General features: G+C 33.8%; 1 protein-coding gene across 8 annotated transcripts in view; it reads right to left on the reverse strand.

Moving 5' to 3' along the window:
* Positions 1-19,678, reverse strand: part of LOC118195845 (sodium channel protein para-like) — a 401,580-nt gene that overhangs the window by 64,165 nt on the left and 317,737 nt on the right. For all 8 annotated transcript variants that reach the window (XM_085819569.1, XM_085819567.1, XM_085819570.1 and 5 more), the window contains 2 exons: positions 19,298-19,566; positions 6,973-7,146 (listed from right to left, as the gene is read on the reverse strand). In XM_085819569.1, the coding sequence (XP_085675695.1) occupies positions 6,973-7,146; positions 19,298-19,566 (443 nt within the window). The remainder of the gene's footprint in view (positions 1-6,972; positions 7,147-19,297; positions 19,567-19,678) is intronic.

Below are 19,678 nucleotides of genomic sequence, written 5' to 3' on the forward strand. Positions count from 1 at the left end.
GATGAGTAAATATTCTTGGAAAATAGATTAAAAATAAAACCAGTATGTAAAGTAAAATGGTTTCTGACGAATACAGAAGAAGTTTCAGAATAATTCAGCAGCTGAAAATTTTTGGATAAAAATTTATCATTAAAAATATAAAGTACAGGATCAGAAATGCAAAATTTAGAGAAAGTTTGAGAAAACAGAATGAAAGATTTAATAACTTTGCCTTTGTTGAAATACGATTTATGTTGTTTAATGCGAAATTTCATAGTTTCATTTGGTTGTAAATGAAAACTATGTTTATGACGGATTCCATATTTATCCAAGTAAACTAAGGAAACGAAAAGTATATTATTATGAAACCGGGGTCCAGCGTCAAACAAGCGATTTATGTCATACTTAGCAGCAAGCTCATTAGGTAATACAAATATAGATTGTGGATTAATATACACACTGAAAACGGAATCAATATTTGGCATCATTTCATTTTTGCAGCAAAACCCAAACAAATACAACATTAGCCTAAAAGTGATTTAAAAAAATCTTGTTTTTTATCACAATTGTTCAGTGTAACTCTTTACAAGCTAAAAATATTTAATTGATTAGCTATTATTAGATATTTATATTTTAGAGAGTAGCATCCAAAATTTGTCTTTTTTTATTGAAGATAGAATGTAAAGTTATGTTAAAAAAATTCTGGACTCATTTTCAAATAACATATCAAGTAAAAGTCGATAAAAATAACAATATTGATACTATGTTCTGACAAAATTGCACTTACAGCTGCAATATACGACAATGACTGACATAACTACGATATATTTCAGCAATGACTTTACTAGAATGTACTATAGGGCACTAATATATTTTGGAAGCGTTGAAAATCTGTGATATTTTTATAGTAAAAACAGCGCAGATTTGTGCATTTCAAGATGATATGACTAGTTAATATACTGAGAGAATCAGAAGGCAGTGAAATAAATCACGAATGAACTTTTTAATTAATTTGCCAAAAGAATGTAAGAAAATTATTGAAAGGACTGTATGGATATATATTTGTTTTGAATAACCAGTTAAATTTAAGTTTACGTTCTTTCCTATAAGCCTTCATTCCCCTAATTGTCAATGCCGGAATATTTAATTTGGTAGCGCGCAGTAGAAGTGAAGTAATGCAAATTCTACCTTCAGAAGAAAAAGTTTAAATACTGAGTTCTAGAAGGGAAAGTTAGAAGAGTGTGGGTAAGCACTGTACCTTGGTAGAGCGAGCTTCTGATTCTGCATTTATTGCTGGTTAGCGTAGCGTAACCGTTATTACTTGGCTGCCACGAGACTCCAACGCGGTTTTAAGTAACAGGAATCTGAGCCCTGTAGAGTAATTCTACTGTTTGGTAGTATCTTTGATATTTTAGGTTAGTTCTTGTTATTTGAGTTACCGCCCAAGCGAGGCGTAGTTTGTTAGCATTAAGTCGAAGCACTGTGAGCTTTAATAAAGGGTTCTTTTAATCCTTGCCCTGCGTGGTTCCTACACGTACTTCAGCTGTCACACCAAAAGATAAACAAGTAGATTTTACAGGGTAATTGCTGGAGTTCTGACAAACATTTCTTACTATAAAATTCTACCAACACGAAGTAAAAATAAAAATTTGTGTTAATAAATACTTAAAATTGCAATAATTCTTTTATGCCTAAATTTTTAAACACGAAAATTATGTTAAAGCTAAGAGAATGTTTTAGAATATCCTATTTTAGAGACAGGTTACGGAAGAAATACAGGAGAAAAAGCATATTAAGAATTCCTTCTGTATAATCTGTTAAGAATTCCTAAAATTTGTTCGAAATTAGATTGATCTTATATTTTTTTTAAAGCGATGGGATGGGAAAATCGTCGGACAGGACAGATAGATAGGGAAAACAGGTACAGGTAAATTTTCCCAAAAGATTTAGATGTCTGAAAAGCAGTAAATAACCTTCGCAAAAGAACTAGGCATCTAGAAACGTTTCCCAGGCAAATAATAAAGAAAGAGCTGTCATACAGATACTTAACAAGATTTTCTACAATCTTAGGAAAAAAAAAAGAAAAAAATTCTTGTAAAAAAACAGGGGGAGGAGAAAAGTGGCAGCTAATAAAAAGTGAGGAAGGATTTAAAGGTGAGGATAAAAAAACATCCGACTTCTAAAAACCCGAAGAATTCTGCCTGTTAATTAGTAAAAACCATTGTAAAATGTATGTTTTTAATATAAAGAGAAAAAGGATTTAAGATAGTATGAGCTGGCTCTGGATTTAAAGGAAATCTTTAAATGTATTTCTAAGTTCTACTAAAGGGCGTTTCAAGAGTAAAATAAGACGGAAAAAGCAACGAAAAAGACAGTCCGAAATCAAGGTAATGCTTAGCCCCGATTCCTTCAATTTTGGTGATGTTGCACATCATGCATTTCTGCCAACTGGCTTGAAAAAGTCTCTGATCGGCAAGGCCGTATTGTAGAGACATTAGGTACTTTTTGAAAGCATGAGGGATGAAAAATGAGCAATGCCCTCGCCGGGACTGGAACCACGAACCTCTCGAATACGCGCCGAGTGTGCTGACCACTACACCACGAAGGCATGCTAAGAAGGCGAGAGAAACACCTTATAATATATATATAGAGAGAGATATATATAGATATATAATATACATATCACGAAGGCATGCTAAGAAGGCGGGAGAAATACCTTATAATATATATATATAATTATATATATATATATAATTTGATCAGTTGACTTTAGTGTTCCTCTTCCTGGCGAAGTAGCATTGAAGTTGATTGAATTCCTCTTCTGTTATGTTTTTTTTCCTTTAAATTTCATTGATTTTTTAAATTGGGCTATTGATTGTTTGAAGTGTTGTGGTTTTAATACTTATTATTTTTTTTTACATTTATAGGATTATTTGAAATTTATAACGCATGAATTTTAATTTTTGCTCTTTGTGAAAAATTGGTTCTAAATTTCTTACTTTACTGATTATTTTGCAGCAGCTTAATGCTTGAAAATGCTAGGCATGGTTATATATTGTATTAAAAAATTGTTTTGAAATTATATATATATATGGGAACTTGAGGTAATATATTAGAAGTGCATAAATCCAGGTATAAAGTACCAGGGGCAATTTTGATATTAAAATTAAGACAACCTTTATCTCATAGCACCTTCGGGAAAATCGGTTTTACATTGTTTATAAGTAACATTGCCTCAATCTTCTGCACTGTTTTTGTGGAGCAATTCGTGGGAACCGATCTGAATTATTTCCAAAAAATTTCATTTTTATATCTTGATAATGCAGCTACTCACAAGGCTCTTACTCTTTGCGAATTTTAGGCTCCAAATCCAAGAAGTATGTCAACGCAAGTTCGGTATTCATATAACATAAGAAATACCATGTGATTGCTTCTTATTTACATGGTTAATGTTTGTTACACATTTTCGTGTTTCACATTGCCTGCTCTTGTAATGTAACTGGCAGCATGTCCGGCTAGAAATCGGAAGATTCGATAGAATACGGGCGAGGGCATAGCTAATATCTAATGATTCCTGCTTAGAAGAAACCTAATAGCTCTCCAATAGAGGCATGAATAAAAAGGTGGTGGATTTGGCTGACTAGTTGTAGCTTCCCTCTCCTCTATCACTCTTTAAGTATAAAAAACATAAGGAATTTCCGCGTTCCCTATTATGTCCTCTCGCAGAGTAACTGATAGCCTGCTCGGCTAACAATCGGAAGACCAGGAGTTTTAATCCTAGTGACGGCGTAACTGATTTTTCATGTTTTCAGTACCGAAAAATGTAATACGTGTACAAACTGCTGCTTTTAGTCACCATTTTGAAACTATTTATGCGCCTTCCAGACGATATAGTGGTTAGGGGAGCCTACTGTGGTAACAAAGGGCCTGGTTTCGAATCCTAGAGAAAGCACGGGTGTTTGTAAATGTACAGCGTCTGTACGACAGGAAGGCACTCTAAATATGGGGGGGGGGAGCCGAAAGTTCTGTAGAGAGGTTCGGGGTAGAGAAAGAGGGGTGGGAAATCCTCGGATCCGTCCCCGAGGGCTGCTGTGCATGAAAATTGGGGGCGGAACTGAGCAATATCGTAGTGTCACCTGTATGGTGTTCAAGGTTCATGTGAAGGACAGGTGCAATCTTGCTCTCCTTGCCAGGAGTGGCTTTCCTTGCCAGGAGAGGAGTTTTGTGGGCTTCTTCTGGTATCACTGTCAGACAAGTGAGATAAGTCACAAAGCAACAGCACACCTATATTTATACCGTAAAAAGATTTACTGCGACTTTAAAACAAATATTGAGGATTGGATAAAACGATGGCTTGAGTGCAGTCAGAGAAGGTTGCAATAAAGGGACTGTAATAAAAAATATTTCCATATTTTTTTTATCGTCACAGTACACGAAAAATAGTATATAGACTTATGTATAGTTCTACATTACACAAAAACTACTTTATTTAATTGTTTATAAAATTTATAACACTGTTACAGGGAATAAATTTATTATTAAATACATACATAACTGTTTGTAATTTATTATTTGTATTATTAAATTATTTAAAATTTGATTAAAATTTATTCCATTAGTAATTCAGTATATCTATTTAATTATATCAGTTTGAAATGCACAAAATGATAATTATGTAATTTATGTAATTATACAGAATGACACTGAAACACTGAAAATATCAAACAAATGGATTAAAAGATAAATACAGCTCGGAGGCCATAACCATAACAAATGAAGAAAACATAAACACATGCCATGATAAGTATTAAAATAGGGTAAACTATGTGAAGCGAAGATAAAATTTTAATATTTAAAAAATATATAAATGATGTTATTTACTTTAGCATTCATTATTGAAAATCACTGTTTAATAGAAAGAAGTTTAACAAATAATTTTAAAAAAATGTCTTATTTGTAACTTTAATCTTAAAAAAATAGAATGAAATTTTTCAAAAAACACACAGAAATATTCTTATTGTGTAATCTTACAGACATCACTCTATCATTGACATTAAAATTTTGCACTCGAAATTATTTTGGTATGTGTAAAATTATATGCTAAAAATTAAGGAGTAATTAAAATAAAAAAATAATTCACTAAATAACGTATCAGTTAAACATAAATAATAAGTGAAAATAGTCAGAAAATTTTGCTTCAGTTCTTTCAGTATTGGAAAACACAAATGGCCGAGTGGCTGCAGTGGTTCCATTTCTAGTGGTTGAGTGCTGTGTACGTACAGGAGATTTTCGTGGTTGTCCCCATGCGTCACGTGATTATGGCGAATTTCTCTGGAATAATTCTCCGTAATGCTTTTCACTTTGATTTATCAATGGTGATAAAGCATAAGAAGTTTACTTGTTTTCGCATCATTTATAAATCAAATCAAATAAATTCTTAGACATACTATATTTTCAACACCAGAATGTTTCAGAATAAAATTAGTTTCTGTGTATCGCAAACCATAAGCGGAAGGATTAACCTAAGCGGAAGGATGCTTTTGAGAAGGACTTTGAAAGGAAAACTTACTTGAATTCAAGCTACATGCAAATGAAAACCTTCAAACCCTGGCAAATGGTATATTTGCTAGGGGTTGAAGCTGAGTCAAATTATTAATATTTAAGGCGGTCTTAAAACCACTCGGCCTCTAATAATATATTAAAATAAAGTGCAGATGTTTGTGAAAACTATTTTTACATTGCATGGAGGATTTTAAGTAAAGAAAAAAAAATTTGTAGGCAGAATTAAGATCAAGAGTTGGTTCCAGTGTCATTCTATGCGAATTATTCTAAAAACAGACTTTTTTTTTAAATACCTCCCCCCCACTCCGTTTGAACTACTATTTTTTTCAAAAATAGTTTTTATTTTAATAATTTTTCTAATTATAAATCCATGTTTTACATTAATATGCAAGCAAACTCGGAGTTATTTTCTTTAAGGTATTACACAAATTTTTAATATTGAAGAAAAATTTCCTTTTAAATTAGAATATTTTGGGATATGTCCCACAATTCCATACTTTTTGTTTTAAGAGTCATAATTATGTGCAATTTTAAATATCTTCAACCTAATAAAATGAGTATTCCAAATGTTAATGTTAGCAAAAACTGCAATGAAATTAATATAACCAACATCTTACTTTTAGAAATAAAATACTAAGGAATTGCATTTTTAAGCGATTATATGAAAAGTTTTCCCTAAGTTTTATTGTCCACCACGTGAAATTTTAAATTTTCTTCCTTTCCTTTTTTAAATAATAGTTATGATATTAAACAGTTAGCATTACTATGCATTTAATAGCATATGAAATGTATTGATTTCATTCTTAAATGCATGTTTTTCAACGTAATTTGCGTGGCATATGTTTAAATTTATTTTCCTTTATAAGCTTAAAATTATTTTAGATGCATGCCGCGGCCTAAGTGTTTTAAAAAAAATAAAGATGGTTCTAGATCTCTTATTCTGCTCAGCTGACTGATGGAAATTCAACTTGCGTTTTTCATGTTTTGAAACCGTAATTTCGGATATGTATAAGAATACAAACATTTTATATATTTTATAGAATACTCACATAAATTCTTTCATCAGAATTTCGAAATACTGGTAATTTATTGTGTATTTCGAGTTTTTACTGTAACTCATTCAGAGATTTCTTTTAATCTTCATATTCTTACATCGCAACCTTGATTTTTTTATTCTCGAGCTAACTCTTCGCAACTTAGAAATTAAAAGACGAAAGAGCAGTAAACTTTTTGTTTTATTCATAAATTTATGATTTCTTTTTCTTTTTGAAAAACTGTAGACTTTTCATGTACATTCTTTGAATTAAAATTGCTTAAGATATCTTCTGTATAAAAAATATTTTAATCGATATGATAATAATAATTGATAATTATGGTATATAATATATATATATAAATATCTGAAGCAACAAATTTAACTCTTGCACTTACCAAAACAATGACAAAGTCAAGCCAGCACCAAGCATTTGTAAAATATTTTTTAAACCCGAATGCCAGCCATTTGAGCAACATCTCCAAAAGAAAAAGAATTGTAAAAGATTTGTCCATGTACTGCAAGATGTCTTTGAGCCATTCTCGGTGTTTCAGATTGACATCTTCAGCAGCCTTAAACATAAAACGTCAAGTGATGTGCCAACATTATAGTTTACCTTACTAAATTAAGAGCAGTAATTATTCAAAGATTAAGATTATCATCCTGAATAAAAATTGGAGGTTCGTACATAAAAAAAAAAAAAAAAAAAAAAAAAAAAAACACTTAGAAAATCAGTGTATCTATGCACTTCAAAGTATTGTATAGCTAAATACATCTTGAATGGTTGGTCGCAAATGCATGAATTTAGTTTAAGGAATGGGTCAATAAAGTAGGCTTTCAATCTTCCATAATTTTAGTTATGTGAGAGCATTTAATAGAAACATACGAAGGTTTAATTTTATACGGTTAAATGTATGTATTTTATTTATATATTTAGCTAATTAATAAAAATAGAGGTATTGTCCCAACTGGCGATCAACCGAATTTCGTCAGTTTCATACTAGATGGCGCCACCTCTTTTTCAAACTATTGTTTGTAAATGCAATGTTTATGCTTATCGTTTCTTTCGCGTACAATTTGTGCGTTGAATTTGAGAAGAGTTTTTAAAATGTTGCTTTCGAATCTTTGTTACCAATTTACTCTCAAACAGAAATCACGTTTACGTTACAAATAGTTGAAATAAGAAGCAAATGAAATAAATCCATTACCTGTCTTTTTATAATTGTGTTTACAACAAATTGCTTGTAAATAGGTTTTGAAACAACTAAATATAGAGTACAAAAGCGGGTGTATTTTGCTTACTTCTTATATGTTTCATTCAATATATGAGAAAAATTCTGGATATGATCTATATACATAACATTTAGCGGCTCACCTTTAGTTATATTAATATCGAGTAATTAATTGAAATAATTAAACCAGCTAATCTAATTTAAAAAAAATATTTCACCCTTTTATTCGCACTTTGCAAAACGGGAAAATTTTTTAATATTAAATAATAATAAATCTGATCGTGAAATTTAAATAAAATGGCGGAAGAAAAAAATGTAAAAACTACAATTTTAGTGGCGCCACTTATCGATCCGTCAAGTTGTAAGGATCTTAAGTTTTACTAACGTTTATTTTATTTTAAATCTTTACTATCACTTCTTATTTTCTACTTCCGGCCAGAATTATAAGCGTGAAGGTATTTATGCAAAGTTTGTCTGGCGAACGCCAAGTATCTAAGTTGTGGCTTTTTGCCAAGCGAGAGAGAGGAAGCAGTGAGTCAAAGCAGGCCGCTTACCTTAGAAGTTACGCAGTTGCTTGTTGCCTTCCAGGCCAGAGGTTTTAATCCTCTTGATAAATTTAAACGTATTGTAGTGTTCACAGTTCTCTGTACTACATACGCTTCCTGTTAATATAAGGCCAATCTTCCCCGTTTATTATTTTAAAGTTAAATTAGAGTTTAGTTCTAATTTTATATTTTTACGTTTTTGACCCCAAGTAGCGGGTCGGTGTATTCCGAAGTACGGAAGTCATTGTAAATAGAAAAAATAAAGGGTTATGTATACCCTTCTTGTGTATCCTGTTTACTTCCAACAGTTTTGAACATAGCTTTAGTAAGCTCTCTGTTCCGAGTCAGGTCCTTGCATGTTCCCGAAGAAGGTTAGAAGGAAAATTTGAACCTGATAGTGGCGCCCAACGAAGAAGAATAACAATGGCCGAGTTTCAAGAAGAACCTGTGCTGCCTGCAGAAACGGCTCAGAATCCAGAAATGCCAGCTGCCGCCCTGGAAGGATTTGGTTACATCGTCCAGACCATGCGCGCTTCGATGAAACCAGAAGCAACATTTAATGGAAACTCACCGGTAACCAGTTTTTTGGAAAAATTGGATGACCACTTCATGCTCTACCCCGTGCACGAGTTTCAAAAAGTTACCTTAGCTACCAGCGCTTTGAGGGGCCAAGCGCTTAACTGGTTCAAATGTATAATAGGCAGAAGTCTCTTGGGTCAAGCAGGAAGTCCCACCTATACTTACGAAAATTTCAAGACTGCCCTACTAAAAGCCTTCCCTGTTGTAAGGGATCGTGCGAAATTAGAAACGGAACTTTTTAGTATATATCAATAAAGAATCGAAAACCTCTCAAGCTTTATTTTAAGAAAAATTCACGTCTTCAAACTCTTGTATGGAAACCGTCCGGATCCTGAAATAATTCAAGTGATTTTGCCGAGGTTACTGCCCTAAGTGCAAGATTTTATTGAATTAAGAAATCCGACTACACTGGAAAAGTTATTTGAGCTAGCAATCCAGTTTGAAAGTAGAAGAACGGTGGACGTCGAAAGAAGACGCCAATATCAACAGCGAAACCAATTTGGTACGCCAAGACTACAGCAAACTCAAGCACACGGCTACGGAGGCAAAGCGAATCAGTGGGCAAGGAAACCCGAGCATTCAAAAACAGCCGGCGAACGTCAACAGTTCAATAGCAAACCAGGGAAAAAGTCTCAAGGCCAGTGGAAAAAGAAGGAAAGCATGGAAACAAAAAAGGATTTAAACTAAAACGGATTTCTGCTGACGTGAGGGTGCGGAAATCCGAAGGCCACGAAAACCCCTCTTCCTTCAAGTTAAATACAGTAATGGTGAAAAATTTGACTCTTCCGAAGATTGAAGTGTTGGTGAATAATATCCCAGCCACCGCACTCCTGGATACAGGCGCGCAGAGTTCCTGTGTGGCAGAAGATTTTTTTAGGAAGTATTTTCGCAAATACCGCATATATAATTCGGATAATACGACAGTGTTAGCTGCGCAAGGAGAAAAATGTAAGTGCATAGGTAAAGTACCTTTGTATATCCGTATCAAGGACGAACAAGTAAAGGTGATGTTTTTTATAGTAAAGAATCTGCAAGCACATATAATCTTAGAAATAGATTTTCTTTCAGACGCACAAGCAACACTGGATTTTAATGAAGCGTCCCTTAAGCTGACAATGAAACCAGTTCTTGCAGAAAAGGCTGAACCGCCGATGTTAAAACTCGACCACCTCCCTAATGACGAGCAAGGAAGAATCCGACAAGTGGTAAGTGAATTTGCTTCGTTATTTAGTGATATTCCAGGATTTACTCAGGTTACTAACCATAGTATTGACACCGGAGATGCAATGCCAGTTCGCCAAAAACCATACCGGTATGATAAGAATAAGGAAAAAATTATAGAATGGCATATTACCGATATGCTACGTAAAAAGATCATAACGCCCATCTCAAGTAGTTATGCTAGCCCGGTGGTTTTATGTAAGAAAAATAATGACTATCCTTTGACGCATCCAAAAAGGTGGAGATTCGCAATTGATTACCGTAAATTAAACTCCATAACTAAATATCCGTTACCGATCATTGAAGAAATTCTAAGGAACATAACGTCTACCAAATTTATGACGACTTTAGACTTAACGACTGGTTATTTTCAAATAGGGGTTAGGCCTGAGGACGTGCCTAAGACTGGTTTTATAATCAAGTCTGGCACTTATGCATTTCTGCGTATGCCATTTGGCCTTTCAGGGGCCCCGGCTACATTTCAGCGATGCATGGACATTGTGTTAAGACCTGTTCTTGGAAAGTCCACATTTATCTATTTAGACGATATCATTATTACTAGTGATAATCTCGACCAACATGTACAGGATTTAAGACAGGTGTTTTCTTTATTAAATGAGGCCGGTCTAAAAGTTAATGTCGAAAAGTGCAAATTTGCAGCCCCTGAATTAAAATATTTGGGTTACAAAATATCTCAAAAAGGAATCGAGACAGACGAATCAAAAATAATCGCTGTACAAAAGTATCCGACTCCAAACACGGCAAAGAAGCTCTCTTCTTTTCTAGGACTTTGTTCATATTATAGGTCCTTTATAAAAGATTTTGCGGCTATCGCTGAGCCATTGTTAAAATTAAAAAGGAAAAAGGCAAGATTCTCGTGGACGGCCGAAGCCAATAGTGCTTTCGAAAAATTAAAACAAGCATTAACGCAAGCCCCTGTGTTGAAATTTCCTGAAAAGGATGAGAATTTAGAAATTTCAGCGGATGCTTCGGATTATGCGGTGGGAGCGGTACTTTCGCAAAATCAGCAGCCCGTGGCATTTTTTAGCCGAACTTTAAATCAAACACAAAGAAACTATTCCGCGACTGAGAGAGAGGCACTTGCAGTTCTGTTAGCAGTGCAAAAGTTCCGAGTCTATTTTGGAAGGGCGCCAGTAACAGTGTATTCTGATCATGCGGCGGTAACTAGATTGTACTCAGGAAAAAACTTATCCCCAAGGTTAATAAGATGGGCACTCAAGTTACAAGAGTATAATTTGGTAATTAAGCACACCCCCGCAAAGGAAAATATCGTAGCAGATGCCCTATCCAGAATAAAAATAGATGATGAAGGTAATACTTTAAAGGTGGCAATGCTCACAGCATGTACAATAAATTCCCGAGAAACTGTAATAACCGAACTGGGTAAGGATCCTGAGTTTGGAAGTATTTATGAGTATTTAAAGGATCCTGAAAATTTTAGCCACCAAGATATTGTGGCGATAAGAAATAGGGCGGCCCATTACGAACTAATAGATGGTCTATTATTTTATACAAAAACTACGAATTCCAACAACGAATTTCGACCTGTTATCACAGCTAGTCTTAGATTAAATATCCTGCAGGAGCTCCATGACACCCCTTTAGCTTCTCATGCTGGTATTCGAAAAACTATCCAACGCGTACGCGAGGCAGTCTACTTACCTGAACTGCAAAAGTTAACAAGGGCGTATGTCCAGTCCTGCCCAACATGTCAAGCAGTTAATTATATTAATTTCCGCCCGGCCGGGTTTCTAAATAGTATTAAATCCGAATTTCCAAATGAAATAATTGGCATCGATTTATTGAGCCCTTTCCTAAAAAGTCAGTTAAATAAAAGTCGCTATCTCCTTGTTATGGTTGATCATTTTAGTAAATGGACCGAAATTGTTCCCTAAAAACGAGCCTCCGCGAAATTAGTTACTGATTCTATTTTAAATAAATATATTTTAAAATACGGGGCGCCCCTAAAAGTTATATCGGATAATGGTCCTCAATTTGTAAGTAATATATTTGAAGACATGTGCCATAAACTGGGCATACGTCATTTAAAAATGGTCCCGTATCGGCCGCAATCAAATATAGCAGAACGGGTCAATAGAAATATAGTGAAAATTATCCGTAGTTATGTTAAAAATTTTCATAAAAGCTGGGATAACTATGTCAATGAATTTGCTTTCGCGCTTAGGACCGCAAAACATGATACAACGGGCAAAACTCCTGCTGAGTTATTTCTAGGCAGAAAGATTATAACGCCGTTAGATAAATTATTTTATGTGCAACAAAGAGCCCCAGAGTTTAAAATGGATGATATAGAAAAACTAATTAAGGAAGCAAAGAAGAATACGGAAGTAGCACAAAGAAAACAGAAGCTCTATTATGATTTGAAACGACGGGGAGTAACTTATAAAGTAGGGGATGAAGTTTTAAAAATTAAGCATTCACTTTCTTCAGCACCAGAAGATAAAACTGCCAAATTTTTTCCACGATTTGAAGGACCATATGTTATAGAAAAAATAACTCACGCTGTAGTAGTGTTAAAAGCCAGAAATAGTGAAACCTGCTCCGCAAACATTGATCAAATCAAACCCTACTTTGATCGTAATAAAATGCAAATATTTTCAGATCTTTTGCAGGATCCGGCACGGCAGACACCGCAGGCACAAGCTCCAGAGGTGGAAAAACGACAAGTACAAGGGCAAGCCATTAAGAGGCGGGAGCAAGTGAAAAGAAAATTTCCCCGCGGAAAAATTGAAGGTAGCAAGAAAAAGAAGCCGTTCCACCGTCCAGAAAAGAGAGTTCACGAACATCCCCAGAATGAAGGAGGGAGAAGGACGACGGATGTGAAGAGAACCAGGAGAAATGACGGCAACTATAACCCGGCTCTAAAACGGAAGATCTACTTATCCAACAGGACTCTCCGCAGCAAATGTCGCCGAACTGCGGAAGGGCCATCAGCGGCGGAGGAAAAGTTACAAGGAAAATTTGAACGGCCAGCAACGAGGTCCAAGCAGGCACACGAAAGAAGTTTCCCGGTTCCGCCAAGACCAGCTGCCATCAAACGGCCAAGACCACAAGCAGAGGAGAAAAAGAAGGTATTCAAGGGTGACCGAACTGGTGAAAAAAGGAAGCTTCCAGAGGAAGGCACTGAAGGGCGAGCCCGTACAAGAAGGAGGATAAATCAAACAACTGTCTGCAATACCTTTAAGGACTGGGCCCAGAAAAGGATGTCCGAATATCACAAAGATAAGTAAAATTTTATGTTACTTTGCAAACTTAAGTTAATCTTTCATTCTTACTGCAAGTGGCAGATTTCAAGAAGTTTTACCTCATGCGAGGTCTACCTTTATCGCCAAAAGGGCGAGAAATGAGTTGTTACCGATTTTGGTATTATGTTTTTCAATTACTCGCGCGTAAAACTAAAGTTGATGTATAATAGCGTTGTGTAAAGACTTAAATATTGTAAAAAGTTATTGTATAAATTTTATTTAAAACATTCTAGCAAGAAAGAAGTTTTAGTCTGAAAGACTTTTTGAAATGTAGTATTTCAATGTAGAAAGAATTGGCACTTGCTTTGAAAAGAATAGAAGTTAACAATGTACTACTAATGTATGTTTTCAAATGTATAAAATTAACGGCATGTTGATATGTTCTTATATACAATGTGAACTGTTATTTTAAATGTTAAGAAATACCGTGATATGGTAAAAGTGAATGTTAAAATTTTTTTTATTCGTGTGACTGTAAAAAGACTAAAGCATGGCGAATATGTGTTAAAGGTTGAATGATGTAGTTAGGCTCTCTGACGCTACACTTTAGAGTTAGCCACTTTTAGAATAGTACCTCAGGGTTTAGAGTTGAAATTAGGGTGTGTTAAGAGGTCTTGTTATGTTGAATTTTAACACGTTAGTGTTTTGATTGTAGGAGGAAGTGTGGAACACGTAGACAGAAACACATTCGTGTTTGGTGTTCTTTTACAACACATGTCAGACAGCACGGGGAGAGATAATTAAAATAGTCATGAATGAAATAAGAATGTTAAGTGAAATATAATTATACATGTTACTTGCCATTTCATTGTGTAACATTTCATTAAACTAGTTTTCCTTCCAGATCTCTGGAAGGAACCAGATTTGAATAAGAGCTCCTGTTTGGATGCAGTACAGATGAAGAAAAATTTGTGTATCCTGGGAGCTGCTATTGTAAAAACAAATTTCTTTCTTTTTAAATTTCTAGTTTCTAGCGAAAAATATTTGTAAAAGATTGGCCTCGCGTTAGATTCTAGAGCTAAAAGTTTTCAACAAGGTCGTTTTAGACCTCAGTTTCAAACTAATTAACTCTGGCGGGAAGTATGTAAGGATCTTAAGTTTTACTAACGTTTATTTTATTTTAAATCTTTACTATCACTTCTTATTTTCTACTTCCGGCCAGAATTATAAGCGTGAAGGTATTTATGCAAAGTTTGTCTGGCGAACGCCAAGTATTTAAGTTGTGGCTTTTTGCCAAGCGAGAGAGAGGAAGCAGTGAGTCAAAGCAGGCCGCTTACCTTAGAAGTTACGCAGTTGCTTGTTGCCTTCCAGGCCAGAGGTTTTAATCCTCTTGATAAATTTAAACGTATTGTAGTGTTCACAGTTCTCTGTACTACATACGCTTCCTGTTAATATAAGGCCAATCTTCCCCGTTTATTATTTTAAAGTTAAATTAGAGTTTAGTTCTAATTTTATATTTTTACGTTTTTGACCCCAAGTAGCGGGTCGGTGTATTCCGAAGTACGGAAGTCATTGTAAATAGAAAAAATAAAGGGTTATGTATACCCTTCTTGTGTATCCTGTTTACTTCCAACAGTTTTGAACATAGCTTTAGTAAGCTCTCTGTTCCGAGTCAGGTCCTTGCATGTTCCCGAAGAAGGTTAGAAGGAACATTTGAACCTGATAAAGTAACTATACAGTTAAAGTAGAACGCCTATTAGGAGAATACCAACAGAGAGATAGAATAATGAAAAAATGTTTTCTAGAACCGAATGCTACTCAAAAAATTAAATAAATTAAAAGTATTAGAAATAAGATTAACTAAAACCTTTTAAGGAACGTTAAAGGTAAAAAATAGTGTTAAAGGTAACTACTCAAATAAAACTTAAAATTCAGATTTATAAAAGGAAACTTCACTTGCATTAATATGGAAGTGTCGGTTTCAGATTTCTATTTATAAGGAATGCTAAAATTAGGTAAATTTTATTTAGCACAATTGACTTTTTCAGCCGTTTGTTTTCATCAGGGAAACTGGTTTAAGCTATACATATTCTAATTCTGTATTGTATTGGGGCCACATCAGCGTATCGCAGAACCAGTTTTTTTTTTTTTTTTTTTTTTTTTTAATGAACAAAAGTAGGTTCTTCTAGGAAAGACTAAATTAATGATGGTAAATTTATCTGCAGTGGCATGAGTAAAAATATTTGTTTTATTAGGTGTCCCATGACCAATATAGTCGTAGTCTGAATGCCTACATTTTTTCATTAGTTTCTTAAATTGAAATCATGGCCTATGAGCCAGCTACTAAAGGAGACGTTCACTCACCCAGTCATTTTAAATACTGCTTATAAACTTTACATGAAACACTTCAGAGAGAGTATTACAAAACAATAAAATATTCTGCTACACAAGTTAAAAAACAATTAATTTCATAAAACATGTATACAAAGTAGCTTGAGGAAAACAAATGCAATAAAAATATATAAAATCTTATGCAATGGTACTTTAACATATTCCTAAGGGACACTATTATAAGTTTTTTAATGAAACGTCTTCCAGATTGGCGTTTAATTGACGCATAAAAGATCAAATTTCATATACAGTTAAAAACTTTTGAAGCATCAATAACACTATAGTAGCTCCGAAAAGTTTCATAATTGGTATTATACTGCCTTTTCGTGACACAAAAAAAGTTTTTAAAGCACAGCTACCTTCAATTTGCTGCCTATCTACAATTTACAATTGTGACAATAGATACAAAATTTCAAAACATCTGTGAAACTAAATTTGGTGGCTTGTTTTAATATCATCCCATTCAGCGACTTTCGCATAGTTTCCATTACAAAAAATGAATAGAAAATAATATTAATCGCGAAAAATAATATAATTTCAATAATTTAATAAAATTTTAAATATTTTTTAATATAATTTTCTTTAAGAATACACAAAATGCTTTAAGACTGCCGCCCAACCGATATAGTGGTTAGCGTCGCTGACTGTCGTGCCGAAGGGTCCAAATTCGAATCCCGGAGAAGGCATGAATGCTTGTAAATGTATAGTGCAGCATGGGGGGCACTCTAACTATGCGGCGAGCCGAAAGTCCTCTTGAGAAGTTGATGGTAGGGAAAGGGGTTGAAAGACCCTCGTACCCGGGGTGTTCTCCATCAAAATTGGGGAGGGGGCGGAACTAAATCACACTGTCACCTGTAAGGTGCTCAAGGCTGTTGTTGCCAACGACAGGCGTAAACTTGCGTTCCTTGCCACGAGGAATTTCGTGGGCTTGTGCTGACCATAGGTCAGACAAAAGAGTGTTAGCAACAACAACAACTTCAACACTATAATACTTTAAGAAATACTATAATAGTTTAAGAAAGAATAAAAGTACACAAAGCAGTTTTACAATATTTGCATACTTTTCCATTAACTTTTGATCAATACTGGCCAGGAAAACATTTTTTTAGATACGAAACACTTTTACGATGACAATTAAGCCGATAGATATGAACACAACTGGTTTCGAAAAATTAACTGGTTTGACGGTCGATTTTGCCATAAAACAAAAATTTAAGTAACTACCAGAAAGTTAATTTTGGGAAAATTTATAAGAATAATATATGAATACATCAAAACGTGCCATTCATATTATACTTCCTTTAGCGGCAATATTTATACGTGGTAGGTTTTTCAAATTATTCAGCTACAAAATCTAAGTATAGAAACCGAATTAATGCTACATCTGATAAAAGAATTCAAGTTTTTAACATTTTTCTTCATATTAAAAGAATTTGCACTGATATTATATAAAAATCTGATGTGTACACCACATGACTTCCTCGTACGGAATATTAAACTATACGCATTTTTTCCTGCACTTCGTTTAATCCGTTCGTTATTTCCTCGAATTTCATTAGAGATGTATTTCTCATTCAATTAGTTCAGTTCTCACTTCGATACATGAAACCTCAAAATATCTTTATTAAAAATTGAAAAATATAGAAAAGTATAAAATATAAATACAGTTAAAACAATTTAAGGAATAATTTTTACCATTAAAATTAGACCACGGAATTCTAAACTAAAAAAAACTAAGAAGCAATTCGGCCAGTGGGCAAGAAGGCAGATTTTTCGGTGTACAAAACTGAATGTTTGCTTTTGGTCTCACTCGGCAAAAAGACACTGCAGTCGTATAAACTGGCTTAATTTGTTGTGGACGCTATGCTGAGTCAATGTATGGGATAATTTAATAACTTAAATGATAATTCCAGAATGGATTGAGCATGATTTAATTCTTAATAATAAAAGAAAACGTTATCTTTGTTGATGCGAAGCTTAGTTTCTTTAAACTGGCAACAAATCTACTATTCTGCTGTTTCAAATGTAAACAAACATGCTCCCCACGTTATTTAAAAAGTAGGCTTAACTGCACTTAAACAACTTTTGAATTGTTGATAATTCTACAAATATTGCGTGGAAGTTAACGTAAGGAGTAAAAACCACACAATTCAATTATTTTTAATGCAAAACATGCACAATTTACCAACATACAAGAATTAAAAAAAACTGAGAACTGAGTTCAATAAGCCGAGTAACAGAATGGATGATTATATATATATTATATACACTTTTGGCGCTGCCCATTGCTACCAAGACCTGGAGGCGCACAATTACATGCTATGGCAGTCCTATATACAAAATTTCAACGTTCCGAGGCTACTCGTTTTTGAGTTATGCGAGATACATACGTAACATACGTACAGACGCCACGAAAAAATCTCTTCTGAATCTATTTTAAATTAGTTTTATAATTCATTTTGGGAAAAAAGTCCTTTATTCTGTCCTTATATGCAGATGTCACGCGAAAACATAGTTAAATTGCACGTGATAGCGGTCAAAATGGATATTTTCGCTGAAATATGATACCCGGAATTTTTCGAGATTATTATACTTCCCTTACTTCGTAGAAGGAAGTAAAAATTACACCAAATATGTGCACCTGCTTCATCGTTTATGATAACTAAAACTCAAATTTACTTTAACGTTCCTCTAAAAATTTTAGAAGTTTAAAATCTGTTTCGCGATGAGAAATGTTTGAGAAATACTAAACTATAATTAATGCTTTGATTTGAGTGAGATCAGAGGGTACAATTCGGTTTTGAGGACCGTAAAAATTCGCCAAACTATTGTTGATCCCAGTACTGCCAAAAATAATTAACGGCAACCCTAACGCAAGAAAGGAAGCATAATAGTAACCCTAACGCAAGAAAGGAAGCATAATAGTAACCCTAACGCAAGAAAGGAAGCATAATAGTAACCCTAACGCAAGAAAGGAAGCATAATAGTAACCCTAACGCAAGAAAGGAAGCATAATAGTAACCCTAACGCAAGAAAGGAAGCATAATAGTAACTAAGGTTATTGCTTTTATTTTAGATGAGAAGTTAATTTCATATAATACATAGTTTTATTATTATAATATATATAAAAAAGGCTAAACATAACTGAATGGAAGCATAATAGTAAATAACTATTTCAGATTATTATTTTAATTTAGATGAAAGGTTAATTTACATCACACAATTTTTTATTATTATTATTTACAAAAAAAAAAAAAAAAAAAGTATTATTTTCAAGCTGTTTGCATTTAAAAGGCTTTCATTATACAACATATTTGACAGTTATAGCACCAATCTTGAAACTTTTCTAGGTTACTAATACAACTTCCGGTAAGCTTTGCTTCCGAAAGTAACTATTGTTAATTATATGATTATAATGATTAGCTATCATTAATGATTAACTATTATTATGTTGATAATACTAATAAAATTATTTTCCCCTTTATATAAAAGAAAAGGCAAAAAAAGGAAAACAAGCAATATACTTACCAAGGCTAAACTACTGATTAAAATCATAGTAATAATAACAGTTTCAAAATATTTATGTTCAACTATAACGAAACTTTTTCTACGAGCTTCTTTCCAATTATTCCATGCAGGAGTATCCTTTTCTTGACAAAAAGGAAATCGCACATAACAGCAATCAGGACAACAGTCTGCAGGAAGTTCAGGTAATATAATATCGGCTGTAGCTGTTTCGATTTTATCGGTATCCACATCATCTTCGACGTGGAAATCTCCATCCATGTCGAATTCACCTAGAAATACAAGAAAGAATACTTTTTAAGTTTTAAATAAATGCGAAGTATTTTGTACATCTGAGCAGGTTAAAAAGTTAATTAACTTTGTAGAGAAAACCTATGCACCCGG

This window comes from Stegodyphus dumicola, chromosome 6 (genome assembly GCF_044657685.1).
Source record: "Stegodyphus dumicola isolate Sdum_Otavi_A_Nest chromosome 6, ASM4465768v1".
In the NCBI taxonomy this organism is placed as follows: Eukaryota; Metazoa; Arthropoda; class Arachnida; order Araneae; family Eresidae; genus Stegodyphus; species Stegodyphus dumicola.